A 17,751-nucleotide genomic window follows, 5' to 3' on the forward strand; every position below is an offset into this window, starting at 1 on the left:
TTTTTAAATCTCTTTGACTCAGAAAGCTAAGTGGAAGAGGAGTGTTTTGTAAAATGGAGCGAGTGTGTATGCACAAGCCTGGGTACACTAATGACACTGGGTACACTAATGACACTGCAGGAAGGAGGCTGTGAGCATTTGCTGGCCCTGCCTCCCTGTCCACATAGCAATTTCCTAAATTAAGAGAAAAGGCAATTTTATCGTGGCCACCGACTTTGATTGACTGTGTTGGGTTTTGAGGTTGAACTATCCATCATGACTGATCAGGTGGGGGCCCCTGGGGTATGATCATAAGATCTTTTTCATCAGACTGATCCCCTTTGGGGGTATAATCTTAAAATAAAACTTACTACTTAATTCATTTAGTGAAGTTTTCACCTTGATTGATGTTTTTCAAGTGAAAATGCTTGGTTTTTGTGCAATTAGGAGTATGAGGGAGGAGGTGATCTGGAATACACAGTGAGTCTCAAACTTTTCATCTTGTGATGTCAGGGAGCCTGGAGTGCATGCAAGCAGGTTCAAATTTTTAAAGGTTCAATCCCCACTCTAGGTGGAGAAACCCTCTCATGAAGAAACTAATGATGGCAAAACAAAAAACAACTCACTTAGCTTCTCTAGGATCTCCTCATCTGTCATCTTGGATTTTTTCCTTTGCCGATCTGTGTTTCTATACAAAGTACTGGAATTGGCGTTCTCAGCAGAAGGTGGTGTGACCTCTTTATTTGGTGCTGCTGGTGAAGCAATGGATTCAACCACGGAACGAGTGTAGATCTTAAAGACAAAAAATCTGGTTACAGATTAAAGACCAAAATAATGCTACAATTGATGAACCTACATTGACACATCAGGATCACTCAAAGTCCATAGTTTACATATGGTTCACTCTTTTTTTTTTTACACATACACACAATGATTTATTATCATGTACTTTCATAATTATTAGATGTATCCTTTACAATAACGACTTCAGAAGTATCCATTTTTGTAGATCATTAATAAATTCAATGTTCCTTGAATCCAAAATCACTAATTGGGTATGGGTAATACAGATACTAGTGAAAATTCTATAACTAAAGAGTTGTAAGACCTTAGACAATTAAATCACTTTCCTAAAGGTTTTTTTTTTTTTTTTTTTTGCAGTACGCGGGCCTCTCACTGCTGTGGCCTCTCCCGTTGCGGAGCACAGGCTCTGGACGTGCAGGCTCAGGGGCCATGGCTCACGGGCCTAGCCGCTCCGCGGCATGTGGGATCTTCCCGGACAGAGGCACGAACCCGTGTCCCCTGCATCAGCAGGCGGACTCTCAACCACTGCGCCACCAGGGAAGCCCCTTCCTAAAGTTTTAGGGTCTGACTATGCCTGATATCTCTCTTCTAATTCTCAAAATTTATGTTTGGCCTTCCCCTCTGAGTCTTTCTTTTCAGAAATGCCTTTTCTGTCTCCCATTATCCTTTATATGGGATGGCAGCCTCCAGGGCCATCAATTTCTGTAGAGATACTTACCAAACTGTATTTACCTACAAAAGTCAAGTAGGAGGAACTAGAGGAACATACTATAATGAAGGTAGAGTTGGGCTGTTGTATTTTTGGCCACACAGAGACCAATAGGATTATGATATTCAAGTACCCTATTTTTCATCACTTTCAATCCATCAATCCCATGGTTCACTCTTAATGCACATTCTATGGGCTTGGATGAATGTATAATGACATGCGTCCATCATTATGGTATCACACAGAGTATTTTCTCTGCTCTAAAAATCTTCTGTGCTCCACCTATTCATTCCTCCCTCCACCCCGCCCCTCAACATTTAATGAGTTTTTAAAGACAAGTGATTTCTATCAAAAAAGATCTTTAAGTTGCTTCAAGTATACTGCCCTTGAAAGCTCTCAGGGGCTAGTCTTTTGAGGCCCCCAAACACGCTGTGCTAATTGTGGTCTTGGTGCCTCTGCGTATGCAATTCTTCCTACCAGATTCCCATGGCTTTTGTTCTCTTTCTTAACTTCTGCAGCAGTTTTAAAATTTAGCACTTCTTTGTATATTGCTTGGTATTATTCTCTAATTGTCATGTGCTAATCTGCATCCTCAAACAGCAACCCCAGTGAAATTTTTATCTTATACTCTAGTTCCGGGAACATAGATGCTCAACAGATACTAGGTGACTAACTAGATTCTGACTCTAGGACTATGCCAAAGGACGTCTGTTGAATCATTTGGAAACACGGTCACTTGGGACTTACTGATTTTGTATGCTCTGGTCTTGGTGCAATGACTGGTGGCGGCTCATTGTCGTCTTCTTCTTCTTCCTCTTCTTCATCTTCTTCTTCAGACACAGGGGGAGCCAAAGGAGGCTCTGATGCTGTTTTTGTACTCTTACGGTAAAAACAAAGTTTAAAGACCAGATCTTAACTCCTCATTGTTTTTCTTCAGAAGTGAGAAAAGGGAGATTAAAATATCTAAGCACGTAGGGACAGGAAGGAACTTCATCTTTTACAAATGCGCAGAACCATCTACAATTTGGTGGCCAGAACCTGCCCGCATTCAGAGATAAATTCAGGTCAGGATTTAAGCACCATGAAATTTTAAAACTTCCTTTTATTTTCCACTGAGCTCAAAAACAGTGAGCTATTCATTGAACATTTTCAAGTTCAGTGTTTTTGAAATCAATGAATATATTTTAAAAAGCAAATTAATTGCTATTAACGCCTTGAATTGGTACTGGGCAGATTGTCAATGTGTTGATTGACAGTTTGTCAACCAGCAAATGGCTATTTTGTGCCTAAAGATCAGAGCATGCGTATGGCATAAATACAGCTCTGCAAATATTCACGAAGTACAAGCGAGCCCATAAATGTTTCTTTCCTGTTCAGCCTCCCGGAAAGAAGCACTCAGAGAATAACAGACATGAAGATTTAAGGAATGCTCATCTACATAAATAACTTTCAGTCTCAACCAACAGGTAAATGATGATTTGCAATGAGAAAAATTTCAATAACACCAAAAATAATGACAGCAACCACAGTATCTAGGGTTGGTTCTTGATCGTTCACATTAATGCAGGGGTAGAATGGTACCAAAGGTGGATTTTGAAATAACTATGGCCGTGGTACTCAAAGTGTGGTCCCCAGATCAGCATCATTAGCATTATCAAGGAATTTGTTAGAAATGCAAATTCTTGGACTCTATCCAGACCTATGAATCAAATTCTGGGGGTGGGACCCAGCAATCTGTGCGATAACAAGCCTTCCAGATGATCCTGATGCTTGCTTAAGTTTAAAAATCACTGAACTATGATATAGATCTTTGTTTTCAGTATGATGGCTATTCAACACTTAAAATGTGGCTAGTCTGAGTTGAGATGTAAGGTGTAAGTGAAAAATACATACCAGGTACTGAATACATAATAAGAAAAAAATATAAAATATTTCCTTATTGCTTTTTATATGGAGTGTATGTTGAAATAAAAATATTTTAATATGTTGGGTTAAATAAAATATATTATTAAAATTAACTTCACCTATTTCTTTTTACTTTTAAAAATGAAAGTCAGAAAATTTAAAATTACACATATGGCTTTTATTACATTTCTGTTGGACAGCACTATTATAGATGGTTTTTGAGTTTTTGTTGTGTGTGTGTGCATGTGTGTGTGTACTTGTTTATTTTTTGTTTATGCCTTTGAGTACACTGGCTCAGGCTAAGCCTAAAAAGAATTTTCTTTCTTTCTTTCTTTCTTTCTTTCTTTCTTTCTTTCTTTCTTTCTTTCTTTCTTTCTTTCTTTCTTTCACATCTTTATTGGTGTATAATTGCTTTACATTGTTGTGTTAGTTTCTGCTTTATAACAAAGTGAATCAGCTATGCATATACATATAGCCCCATATCTCTTCCCTCTTGCCTCTCCCTCCCTCCCACCCTCCCTATCCCACCCCTCTAGGTGGACACAAAGCACTGAGCTGATCTCCCTGTGCTATGCGGCTGCTTCCCACTAGCTATCTATTTCACATTTGTTAGTGTATATATGTCCATGCCACTCTCTTACTTCGTCCCAGCTTACCCTTCTCCTTCCCTGTGTCCTCAAGTCCATTCTCTACATCTGCATCTTTATTCCTGTCCTGCTCCTAGGTTCTTCAGAACCATTTTTTTTCTTAGATTCCTTATATGTGTGTTAGCATATGGTCTTTGTTTTTCTCTCTCTGACTTACTTCACTCTGTATGACAGACTCTAGGTCCATCCACCTCACTACAAATAACTCAATTTCATTTCTTTTTATGGCTGAGTAATATTCCATTGTATATATGTGCCACATCTTCTTTACCCATTCATCTGTTGATGGACACTTAGGTTGCTTCCAGGTCCTGGCTATTGTAAATAGAGCTGCAATGAACATTTTGGTACATGACTCTTTTTGAATTATGGTTTTCTCAGGGTATATGCCCAGTAGTGGGATTGCTGGGTCATATGGTAGTTCTATTTGTAGTTTTTTAAGGAACCTCCATACTGTTCTCCATAGTGGCTGTATCAATTCACATTCCCACCAGCAGTGCAAGAGTGTTCCCTTTTCTCCACACCCTCTCCAGCATTTATTGTTTCTAGATTTTTTGATGATGGCCATTCTGACTGGTGTGAGGTGATATCTCATTTCAGTTTTGATTTGCGCTTCTCTAATGATTAGTGATGTTGAGCATTCTTTTATGTGTTTGTTGGCAATCTGTACATCTTCTCTGGAGACTAGAAAGAATTTTCATTCCTCGAGGACAAAGTTCCTGAGGCAGATGCAGACAGCCTACTAACAGACTGTTACATCAAAGGACCTCAGTCTGTGATTTAAATTCACTGTGGATTTTCTATAATCATGTATAAACCTACGGTGGTGTAATAGGTATAGCCATGTATCTTATTGGAGCCAGCGAGACTTATATACTGTGACAAGACAACTTAGAATTTATAAATTTGAAAGAATATTTGATTGCCTGATATATACGCTGAGTGGTTTATAGATTGAAGTTTATATGCTTACTTGATATTGTTTTTCTACTTTTTTTAATTTTTAGTTTATATTGGAGTATAGTTGACTAACAATGTCGTGTTAGTTTCAGGTGTACAGCATATTTATTCTTAATTTAGCCAAAACAGCTGGGCTATTACATTGGGTTGTGGCTGCGTGGATAGCAACATATATTAATGACGTTATATTTCTAGATAAAAAATCAGTTTCTTTTTGTGAAAGACTAATTCTTCAGGGCACCTCAGGGCACAGGGAGAAGTTGCCTTTGGATTAATGGTATTTGCTTTGATATTATTTTGTTCCAGAAACTTCTACTCCATCTTATGCCAGCTGGAATCCAGGATGCAACTAATCACTGTTCCTTGGTAGATGGGCAGAACCTGCATATAAATTGACTCGTTTCTATATGGCAAACAATGCTATTTTATTCATCAGGCAATATGAACCATGCCTAGGAATAATAAGCTGTACGTGTGCCTAAGAAAATATTTGAACTCAGAAATAAATCATCGGCTCCAAAATGCCACAAGAAAATGATAAAATTTGTCGGTTAATGTCTCATTAAATGTCTGTTAAGTATAATATATGTCAACTTAATTAATTAGTTCTTTAAATTTAGTATTTATAGAAATTTCATTATATTAAAAAACAAATTATAGGTTAGGCTGTTCTATTTAGCAACAATTCTTGAGTATTCACAATGATTTCTAAGAAATTACACCTAACCATAAATTAAGTGCTACTTATGATCAAATAATCTCAAAATTAACATTTTAAAAATTACTTTTAAAATTTTATAGCAAAAATAAAAAGTGGGGTATAGAGGCCCTTTAATATACTTGATATATTTGATACAATGCATCACATGTCCTCCATAAGTGAGAGTGTATATACAGCCTATGAGGATCTAAAAGTGGCCCAACCCTTAAACTGGTACAAAGACCAACCAGTGCCTACTGGCCAAGAGGTAGCCTTGCACATTTCAGTTCTCGCTAATTTACTAGAGAAGACCCACCTGCAAAATTTCACGGACTGATTCTTAACATTCATTACTATCCTCACTACCCTAATTTCATATGGGGGACATTCCAGTCTCTAAGGATGGACTAAGGGACTATTCGAAAACCTAAAGATTTTCATCCTTTGAGGGTTTACAGGGCAGGAAGAAGATACATGCCTGTTTATCTGGGACCAAACACTATGCTGCCATGTTGGTTGGTTGGAAAGAATGTGTGACCTTCAGTGGACATTATGTTTTGGATGTTGGTTGGGCCAGGGAGCATTAACTACCCAGCATTACACATAGATACCAGGCCTTGGTACTAAGAATTGAAATGAACATAATTTCTTGCTCCTGTGTATTTTTTCCACAGATTTTCCATCCCTGTGTAAATAACACTGGGGCTGGGCATACTTTCTTTTCCCTGTGTTAAACAATATCAAGATGGAGCATATTTTCCTGTTCTTATGTTACACAATACTGAGAACAAGCAAAAATAGCTTAGCTTCTCACTTTAAGAAATACTTGTTCTTGGAAGATAAGACTGAACCAACTGAAGTAATTTACTTATTAAGAATAACAACAGCTTGCTCACCAAAACTCTATTCAAGACCCTCACTTTGCTGTATTCCCCAATCCAAAGTTACTTTATCAGAAACACTGCACAATCCTAACTCTTTTCTTGTCTTGCGAGACCTGCTTCAAAATCACATAGCCGTGCTCCAAAACCCTATAGATATTCTCCCTTGACATCCCGTTTCTAAGACACTGGCAGTGCTCTTTCTTGCTCCTGTAAGTATAATAAACTTAGCTTTCCTTGATTAACAGCTTTTTTTGATGGCCTTTGGGGGAGTCAAAGTTATAATGTTGCTACACTCTTCCTTCCGGGCTGAGGATTACTATGTCTAGTATGTATAAACTTGTAAAAATAGAGACAGATGGATATCAAGTAAGGAATTTTTTGTTTTTCTGAAATTAAGTATTTTTGACAGTCATTATGCCACACGTTCAGTCGAGCTAGGCAGGTTATTCTTAACCTGATTGGGTCTTGGACTCATTTCCAATTCTAAAGGGTTTGGCCTATCTCCCCAGAAAAATACAGGTAGACACATATTTTTACATATAATTTCAAGAGTTCATATGTCTTCTGAAGCCCATTCATGGACTCTAAGTTGTAAACCCTGCTCTAGAGAATACACCAGCTAGTGGAACTACCTTAGGAAACTCTCCTTTCTTTGAGCTTAATTGTTAAAGGTCGAAGAAAGAAGAAGTAAGGACTTTGGAGACTTTAGATAATGCTAAGTGTGGCCTGAGAGCCCCTCTTGGTTGCCTGTTTACAATACAGATTTCAGGGCTCCATTCTACTCTGGGAATGGAGCCCTAGAATCTGCATTTTAACAGGCTATCCAGCCAATTCTAATGCATACTGAAATTTTTAAAAAGCACTAATGTAGATGAACAAAATAAGCCAGTACTGTAAAAAAAAAAGTGTCATCTGTCACACGTACACCCAGTTTCTCTAGGCACAAATCACGGCATATTCATATTATTGCTGTTACCTTCCACTCGAAATACTAGCTCAGGATTCTCAATGCATTACTTCACTCTTGATAGTACAATACATATACACAAATTTCAAAGTAGCCTCAAATTGAAGAGTAGATCCCTGAACAGTATTTAGCGTTTAATAACACTAACACCAAAGAAGCTATCATGAGTGGGCAGTGAAGCAGATTCGTATGACTATGAGAGGCATCGCTGAATTCATTATTAATTATATTGCCATTAGTTTAACACATTTAGTGAATATAACATTGTTTCTATTTTGATTCCCACCCAGGCTACTAGAAGATGCCAACACTTGTGAGCAGTTCAGGCTATGTCGAGAAGGGGTAGTCAATCCCATTAAATCACATCCTGTAGGATAGCTAGGTCTACTGGGAGTGTTTCTAATACAACAAAAGCACAAGCAGTGTGAAGTGCAATCTCCCCCTAGAACCATAAGGAGAACACAAGATGCAATTCCCCAAGTTACTGAGCCCCAAAGAAGTGACCCAACCTGACCTTAAGGGTCTAAATTCAGTTCATTCAATCAATAGAAACCCAGCCTTCCTCAAGTAGCCTAATCAATTAGTTCCATCTGGAAGTCTTGCTAAACCTTCGAACTCAAACTGTCCAATAGGAAACTCAGCATCTTCTCCCAGAAATATGCATCTCCTGAAAGATAATACCCTCATATTTTTGGCCACCCACATAGCATCCAAAGCCTGCAATCATCTCTGACCTCAACCTTTCCTCCAACATCTAATCAATAACCTAAACATCTTTGGAATTTAAATCTAATCTCCATTCCCACTGCCACTACCTCACGTAGGCCCTCATCACCTCTGGCCTTGGATGCTTGAGATATTTCCCCAGTCAGTCTCCCTGCATCCAGTCTTACCTTCTGTCCTTAATTCACTCTGGACATTTGCGATCAGATCACTCTTCTAAAGCATAAACTTTATTCACCTAACTCTCCTGCCTCACAAAACTTCAAGGGCTTCCCACTGTACACTTACATAGGCCAGATTCCTTAGAATACCATTGAAGGGCTTCTATGATTTGGCTCCAACTTAACTTTCAAGGCTTAACTCCTATGATTCCTTTTCCTGCATCTCAGTCTTCATTCAAACCCATACCCCCTTGTCCCCTTGCTCTTTTCACTACCCTGCCCTTTATCATGCCTTCCCTTTGCTTAGAATGCCCTTCCTTATCTTCACGGATCCAAATCGCATCTGATCTTCAAGATCTAGTTCAAATTCCGCCTTTTCTATGAAGCATTTTCTAATTCAACAAATAGGTACCAAGTGCCTATTTTGTACTAGGCACTGAGCTTAAGCCCTTGAAGACGAGGGCCTGCTTCCTTTTCCCTCCCCAGCTAAAAGTAAGCTCCTTCCTTTGAATCCTCAGAGCACATGGACATATTTTATGGTACGTAACATGATCCATATGGTACTGTGCTTCTTTATGTTCCTACTTCTCTTCCCTTACCAGACTGAGCTCCAAATTTCCTAGTGCTTATAAGGAGGCACTTGATAAATATATGTTCAATAAGTGAATACCCAGTTGTTTTATCTCCAAACAGTGAGTTCATGAGTTTCCTTTTTCTGATCTGATGGAATATTTTGAACATTATGTAGATTTAGTTTTAATTCTGTAAGTAAGACCTTGCAAGGTCTTACTTACTCTGAAGCAAGCTAACAACAAAAGCAAGCTTACTTACTCTGAAGCAAGCTAAAAACAAAAGGTCAATATCCTAGGAGCTATAAGCTGTTTACAAAAATGAAAACCAACATACAGACTATCCTAGCAGGTTGGTGTTTAAAATAACCGACTACCTGAAAAGATAACAACGATTTCTTTGTCAAGATACTTATCTAGTATCGCACAATAATGACAGTAATTAAATCAAGGGAGGTAAGGTATGTGTTGCTCAGGGAAGGTTGGTATTTTTGTCTTTCCCAGTTTGCTATTATCTCCCTTCACGTGCTGTTTTCAGTGAGGCCCAGGAAGCTGTCATGGCAAAGAAGCAAAAGGAGGGCAATGACCAGTGAGAAAAGAAGGGCTACGTTCGGCTCTGTTCTGAGAATTCTGAACAAGGCACCAGTACCATGGCCTCAGACAAGTCTCACGCATGGAGAGAATGAGTTTTCGTCTTTGTTGCCATCTACAAATGGCAGCGATAGTAGCTTACATTTAATAAACACACAGTATGTGCTAGGTAATGTACTAAGTATATTATATGCAGTAGCATATTCAATATTCACACAAGTTTTAGGAGGTAGGTACTGTTATTATTCCCAGTTAAAGGCCGAGGAAAGAGAGGGTCACAGAAGCTGAGCCACTTTCTGAAAGTGGCTCAGCTTGTAAGTGGAGGAATAAGACTAAACACCTACGCCCAGAGCCTTTACTCTTGTAAGTTTTCTTTTTAGTTGTGGTAAAATAGACATAACATAAAGTTTACCATCTTAACCATTTGGAAGTGTCTAGTCCAGGAGTGTTACGTATATTCATATTGCTGTGCACCCATCCCAGCTATCCATCTCCAGAATTCTTTGCATCTTGCAAAACTAAAACTTTGTACCCATTAAACAACAACACCCCGTTTCCACCTCACCCAGCAATCACTTTCTGTGTCTATGATATTGACTACTCTAGATACCTCATACAGGTAGGATCATACGGTATTTGTCTTTTTGTGACTGGATTATTTCACTTAGCATAATGTCTTAAAGGCTCAGCCATGTTGTAGCCTATGTAAGGATTTCCTTCCTTTTTAGGGCTGAATAATATTCCATTGTATGGATATACCACTTTTGTTTATTCGTTCACCTGTTGATGGACACTTGGGTTGCTTCCACCTTCTGGTTACTATGAGTAACGCTGCTATGAATATGGGTGTTCAAATATCTGTTCAAGACCCTGCTTTCAGTTCTTCTGGGTATATATCCAGAAGTGCAACTGCTGGATCATGCGGTAATTCTCTTCTAAATTTTTGAGGCCCTGCCGCATTATCTCAGAGCCTTTAGTTTTTACCAGCAATGACTTATTGCTGTCACACTGGCTGCCCAGGGTGACATCAAGCAGGCCAGCATTTGTCCTCTATAAAAGGAAGAATCAGCTTGACTATCCGTGACTCTGAATAAGCGGCGAGGAAACTTTCACTAATGCTAATTATTTCACTCCAAAGGAAGCAAATGGGGCAGGAGATAATTTCTATCAGGATATCAAAATGAAAATCATGTAAAGGGAAGCCTTGTCTAAGACTGTTTTCTGTGTAAGGGTATTCTTTCAGATACTAGAGCACTTCCAAGGCCCTTGAGCTAGGTTGCTTATTTTCTAGTCTCTTCTCTGATAAAACTATCTATGTGACTTTGGGCAAAGTCTCACTTTGTTGGAACAGGTGACACCGAAAGATGTAGTGGTATGACCTTAGACAAGTTATTTCACCTCTCTGAACCTCATCTGTAAAATGGAGACAATGATAAGACTTGCCTAATTGGGTTGTAGGAATGGTTAAGTGAATACAAAGTATTATTAGCCTAGTGCCTGGCACATTTGTTCAGTCAAGAGAAGTTTCTATCATTATGATGATTATTTTCAAGATTCTATATGTAAAAGAAATAGAAACATTTGTCTATGTAAAGACTTATGCATGAATTTTCATAGTAGCTTTATTTATAAACGCCCCAAACTGTAAACAGTCTAGAAACCCTTCAATGGGTAAATTGTTAAATAGCAGTATAGCCATACCATGGAATACTACTTAGCAATAAAAAGGAACAAACTATTGATACAATACAACAACTTGGATGAATCCTAAGAGCATTATGCTGAGAGAAAAGCCAATCCCCAAAGGACATATACTGTATTATTTCATTTACATTTGAAATGTCCAGAAAGACATATCTATAAAAGCAGATTAGTGATAGCCTAGGGCTAGGGTGCGGTGGATGGGGGTTAACTCTAGGCAGACCTGGGAGATCTTACTGGGGTGATGAAAGTGTTCTAAAACTAGATTGTGGTGATGGTAGCACAGGTGTATAAATTTACTAAAACTCATCAAACTGTACACTTAAAAACGGGTGAATTTTATGTATCTAAATTACACCTTTGAAATATTTTTAAAGGATTCTATGTGTATCTAAAAACAGGATCTGCACAATTGTATTCTGTTGGACCACTGGAAACACGGATCATACAAAACTGTTTTCAATTTTTCACTTACCGAAGGATGGGCTGCTATATATCCATGTGCGCTTTTATCTGAAAAGTGAAGATAAAGATATTACCTTTGTTTCATAAAGACTGCCTCATTTAGAGACCATGCTTAAAAAAACTGCATGTGTTCGACCAGAAGGAAATTTTCTGATTCAGTATTAAATAGATACTACGACAAATGACTAGTTTTTCTTAAAATAGCTCACACCCTTACATCATCACCATATTCTCGCCACCCCATCTTATAGATCTTAATGAAGGCCTCCAGTGAACGTCATCTATACTGAGGAGTGTTGAGATAACCTACTCCTGACTGGTATGATTTTACACGTCTATATCCAGAATTTCTCCTCGACTTCCTCCTTCCCTCTCCTCCTCCCTCCCTCATTTCCCTTCCTCCTTTCCACCCTTCCTTCCTTTCCCCTTCCCTTCTTCCCCTTCCCCTCCTAGGCTATTAGTTAGCCTCAACACGAGAGCATAAAGAAAACATATGGTGAGTTTCAGAATAGAGCAATAACTCAGATACTGTCGAGTTCTAACATAGTTTTTTCAGGATTTCATCTTTATAAACTGAGAGAATTTGACACATAAAAACAAAAGGGTTAAAAAGCAGTGGCAGGGCTTCCCTGGTGGCACAGTGGTTGAGAGTCCGCCTGCCGATGCAGGGGACACGGGTTCGTGCCCCGGTCCGGGAAGATCCCACATGCCACGGAGCGGCTGGGCCCGTGAGCCATGGCCGCTGAGCCTGCGCGTCCGGAGCCTGTGCTCCGCAACGGGAGAGGCCACGACAGTGAGAGGCCCGCGTACCGAGAAAAAAAAAAAAAAAGCAGTGGCAACGTGGAATAAAGAACAAATTCTGAAAATGTGCCCTGTACTAAAACCAATGCCAAGAGGTAGGGGCTCTTTATAGCTGGAGCACTAATGATACTATTCTCTTCTTTCTTTCTTTTTTTTTTTTTTTTTTTTCCCGGTACGCGGGCCTCTCACTGTTGTGGCCTCTCCCGTTGTGGAGCACAGGCTCCAGACGCGCAGGCTCAGCGGCCATGGCTCACGGGCCCCGCCGCTCCGCGGCATGTGGGATCTTCCAGGACCGGGGCACGAACCCGTGTCCCCTTGCATCGGCAGGCGGACTCTCAACCACTGCGCCACCAGGGAAGCCCCCTCTTCTTTCTTTAGATGTAAAATAATAAATTGTTTTAGAGACAAAACCCAGATCATCATTTTCACAATGCAAAATAATTGCTTGGTATATTTTTTCAGTTGCTTACAGTGCAAATTTGGACATCAAACCTTCAAACAAAAGCTGGGTCTACAGGCTAGCAAATGAAGTCGAGATATGGCAGGAATGTGGCCATGTCAATCTCTTATAAATACCAAGACATGATTTCTTTTTTTAAGTCTGATTTTGCGGTCAGATCAAAATAACCCAGCAACCACAAAATTTGTGCTGTGTCACCATGGTGCATGCAATTCAGTGAATCTAAGGGATAAAATAAATTTCAAGAGACCAGGGTTTGATCCAGACACCTCTGACTTCCTAAACGCATGACAAGGCCCGATCCTAAGTGACTCAGTGTCTTCATGCCAGTGAAGAGACAAAACAACAATCGTGATTGCTGATTCAAACTGACAACTACTGCTTCACTGAACAATTTCCTTATTTGAGTTATAAAATCACCCAAGTACTGGAAATCTCCTAACATCAACTTCAACTTGCAACTCATCTTTTGATTGATTTATGTTGAAGTCATTCAGAAAAGGAACTTGAACTGGCTTCGAATACCCTCCAGGCATTCCGTTCTAATCCTGAGGTTCTGAGATTGGAATTACTTCTTCCCTTTTTTTGGGGGGCCGCACAGCTTTTGGGATCTTGGTTCCCGACCAGGGATCAAACCCGGGCCCCCTGCCATGGAAGCGCAGAGTCCTAACCACTGGACCGCCAGGGAAGTCCCACTTCTTCACTTTTTGATATCCTAGATTTACTCTTACCTCCGGACGTAAAGCTCATGTACTTCTGGTTGTTGACTGTTTCTTTGGAATCATAGAATTTGAGAACGTCTAGAACGGCTTGGGGGTTCTTCTTCTGTTCCAGCTTTGTTATGTTGGAGGTTTGGAGTAATCGTGCCCATTGCTCAGGAATTCCCTGTGGACAACCAAAGGGAAAGAATGGAAGCTCAGAACATTCGGCAGCTGCATTTTCATGTTCCAGTAAAGTTCTTCACCAAGAAGCCCATGCTACCTGTAGGATTACACTTGGGAAACTGAAGTTACACTCTAGATTTAAAGTTAGTAACTTAATAATGCAATCATTCTCTTCTCTAATTAAAACACATAGGTAAAACTAAGATCCAACTTAAAAAGGGTGGGTGGGAGTATGACTGTGATAGAAAAAAAAAGCGCATGAAAATCACCTCCATATTAACTCTGCTCATCCATGAAATGATGTTTACGGCTTAGCTTATTTTTTCTGGCGACTCAGGGCAGACATAGCAAGACTTCTCTAAATTTGTGCACAGCATAGTATAGTGCAGATCAATAGATTTTATATGCCTGGAATAACAGAAGCTGTTTCTGGGGCATGTTGCAATCAGAATATCTTTTAGAATAAAAGTAAAGCCTCACCCTTGGTCAGTTCATCCTCTGTGGTTATCAAATGTAATTTTTTGGGGGGTCTAGAGCTTTAATATAAAGGGGGATTGAGAGGAGAACAAAAATAGAATCATGGACGAGCAATAACCACAGGGGTGCTAAATAGTAACATTTTCCCTGCAGCTTTCTCCTCTCCTCCCCCCATCCCCTCCTCCCCACTTCGTTCATTGGCCACATCGAACCTGGGGACAGTGGCAACCATGCCAAAGCCTTCTGAAAATTTGCAATAATCTGAAGCGTTTAGAGCAGAGAGGAGGGAGTGTTTGGCAATCTAACCAAGGAGAATTGCAAAAATTGCACAGAGAGGTTAGCTTTGTATTGAGCGTTGAGCACTCTTTCCTACACGTTCGGCCTACAGATGTCCCCATTTCATAATTAACCAGCCTCCAAGAGAACTTGGAGCGAGAAACAGACACACTCTTCCTGAAGTGCATCTAGACACAATTTACGTGGCTTTGTCCTATGAAGTCTCGGCAAAACAATGTGTGACGTGGGCCTCCAGAGTTTGGGAATGACAACAAAAAAGTGAGATAAGCCAAGCAACAACTCTACTGCACACACATGAACCTGCTGCTGCAGTGCTATGACATCTCAAAGAAGCACTTTGATGCAAGCTTCTTTTGGGCCTGTGACGCACCTCTGGGAGCTTCCCTGGGCACATCTGTGAGCCATAGAGATCTGGCTGTAATGGACGTAAATAAAGAAAGAAAAGAAAGTTAAAACAGAATGTGGGACAACTTAGAAGGTGGGAGGAGATGAAACCAATGGGTCTGAATGGGGAGGGGTTAATCCCTTCTAAAGTGGGGCGGTTATGAAAATAGGGAGGTATTAACTAAATCAGGGGCAGGACAGGCTACAGGACAACAGATTTAAGAAAACAGAGAAAACAACGATGTTCCAAAGTTTGGATGCATAGTTCCACTTTTGGCCAGATGCTTCCTCCATAAATATGCAATAATAAGGATTACCGTTAAATGACTGGAGAAATTACTAAAAGGCAGAAACATGAATTTGGAGGGAAGAAGGATGGCATCATGAAAAGCTTCAACGACAATTTGTAAGTTGTTTTTACGACTGGGTGATCACAGGTAGCCCATGGCCATGTGATGAACTTACAAATTTCAGTTCCCAATTCTGGTGAACCATTTTCAATTTCACATTGGAAGTGTCTGTATGGCTAAAATTCAAAGAAGAGGTATATGGTGATGCTAAATTTAACCTGTTCTCATTAAGGTGATTCTTCTGTATTTTGGAGCTGAAGTCGTGGCTGGCTTAGAGAAAACTAGATTAAGGATTTCCCACACAGCCAGACTCTATGTTTGAATTTCTTAGACATTTAGGCCAGGGAAAGGGAAACCATTTCGTTTCAAACCATATTCTGAATAATCTCCATTTTAATGCCGCAGTTCTAAAGTCCCACTTCCCACAAAATAAGATCAGATATAAGGTAACAGCTTTGTCTAAATAAAGATGATATTTCCAATGCTACAGAAACATGCTTTTACCCAATTGATTTGATTTGGGTTACAGGTCTTTGATTCCTGGCATTTGGGGTTACTCCAAGCACAGTGAAAGGACGCTTTTACATGCATTCATCACGCAATTTGCTGCTAAAGCCTTAAGCCAAAAATTTGAACTCAGGAGCCCATGCATGATCCCAGTTCTGATTCTAAGTGCAATTAATAGCGTTTGGTTAATACTGTAATGGCCAAAGGAGTTATTAAGTGTTACAAAACCAGGTAGGCATTGCACATAACCACAGAGCAGACATCACTGGCATGATCGTTACCGTAATCATTAGAATATTTGCAGTTATTATACATACTCATGGCACTTCTAAACTTTTGTGATAATAGTCTTGTGATCACTAGACAGCAGGAAAAACTGCTGTCAATTGCAAAAGATCCTCCAGACAACTATACTTACCACGTGACTACACTGCTGACATAATTGTTTTCTTTTTTTAAGTTGAGATAAACCGGTTCATCAATGAAACCTGACCCTTCAATTTGAATGTATGCCATGAAGGCATGTAATCAGAAAGCCATAACTCATTACTCCAAATTGAGGTACAAACCCCAAAAGTCAGATAGCTAATGGAGACCTGGAAGTGTGAGCATCAGAAGCCTGACCATGTATGTAATAACAGCTAGATGTACGTCAAGCTGGGGATTGTCCAGTGTAGCCCAGGAGAATGGCAGCATGATACAACAGGCCAAGCATTTATCTTATCATAAGAAATGATAATGTCTATCACTCATACCATTTTTCCCTCTGATTGACTTGAAGCGACCGTCACAGGTCTAGAGGTCTGGAAGGGGGAGTTCTGAAGTATTTGGGACAAAAATGGTAATATAAAGGGTAAGGACTTAGAGTAGTTTCATACCCAAAATTTCACCTCCCAACCTAATTTTAACCTCAGGGTCCAAGTGTGTGACCAAGTGTACAAGGTTGCATGGGCCAATTAGCCAAAGGGTAAACACCAAGCAATACACCAAACCAGTGTCCAAATATTCCAAATAACAGGCCCTTGTGAGACAACTGGACTCGACAGTTCAACAAATTGCTCAAAATTCAACCTCAACAACTGTAATGATCAAATTTAGTAATATGTCCCTCCCCCTCCACGTGAACACACGCAAACACACACACACACACACACACACAACCAATTAGTGGTACTGGGGCGATTAAGACCCCATTCTAAATCCTACCAATAAAATGACTTTTAAAAGCTTATTATCATTTGGTATTTTTAAAGTTAGTAAATATAAATCATAGGTTAAGATAGTAAAAAAAAAGGCAGAATTTGGTATCTTTAAAAAACAACATGGGGACAAATAGTTATGAAAGATTATCACAGCAACAATAAAGTACATCAGATTTCCAAACTTAGCCTGCGTCTCATCTATATATTCAGTGGATTTCTAACAATTGCATCCAAACACTTTATTTTATATTAGGTTTTTGGGAGGAGGGGAAAGGTTCTTGTTTGGTTTGGTTCAGTTGCATCAAAATGTTTTTCACAATTGGAAAGATTGCCCATCACACATCCCACCCCACCCCTCTCTGGTTGATTCTTGGGGTTCTAACTGACAGCAAAGTGAAAATGGATGGTCTCCAGTCAGCAAGATGATGGTGATTCACTTTCCTTCATTTCCATTCAGAACCCATAAAGAACAAAGGAAAAGCTAAAGATAGAGAAATTCTATCAGAAGATGTCAAGCAGGTAGGAAAGAGTGGAAAAAATTTAAAAATTGGAAAGGAACCAGAGTATCACATGAGAATAGTGGAGGGGAAAATTTTCACATCAGAAAACAAAAAGGAAGAATAA

The 17,751-nt window shown here is 39.6% G+C and overlaps 1 protein-coding gene across 1 annotated transcript in view; it reads right to left on the reverse strand.

The window, feature by feature from the left end:
- The window catches only part of PAK3 (p21 (RAC1) activated kinase 3), a 116,569-nt gene that overhangs the window by 50,492 nt on the left and 48,326 nt on the right, over positions 1-17,751 (reverse strand). Inside the window, exons 7-12 of the mRNA XM_060002440.1 lie at positions 16,681-16,743; positions 15,055-15,099; positions 13,758-13,911; positions 11,776-11,813; positions 2,240-2,371; positions 606-771 (exon numbers count right to left, since the gene is read on the reverse strand). Of these exons, the coding sequence (XP_059858423.1) occupies positions 606-771; positions 2,240-2,371; positions 11,776-11,813; positions 13,758-13,911; positions 15,055-15,099; positions 16,681-16,743 (598 nt within the window). The remainder of the gene's footprint in view (positions 1-605; positions 772-2,239; positions 2,372-11,775; positions 11,814-13,757; positions 13,912-15,054; positions 15,100-16,680; positions 16,744-17,751) is intronic.

The sequence above is a fragment of the Delphinus delphis genome, chromosome X (assembly GCF_949987515.2).
Source record: "Delphinus delphis chromosome X, mDelDel1.2, whole genome shotgun sequence".
NCBI classification, from domain to species: Eukaryota; Metazoa; Chordata; class Mammalia; order Artiodactyla; family Delphinidae; genus Delphinus; species Delphinus delphis.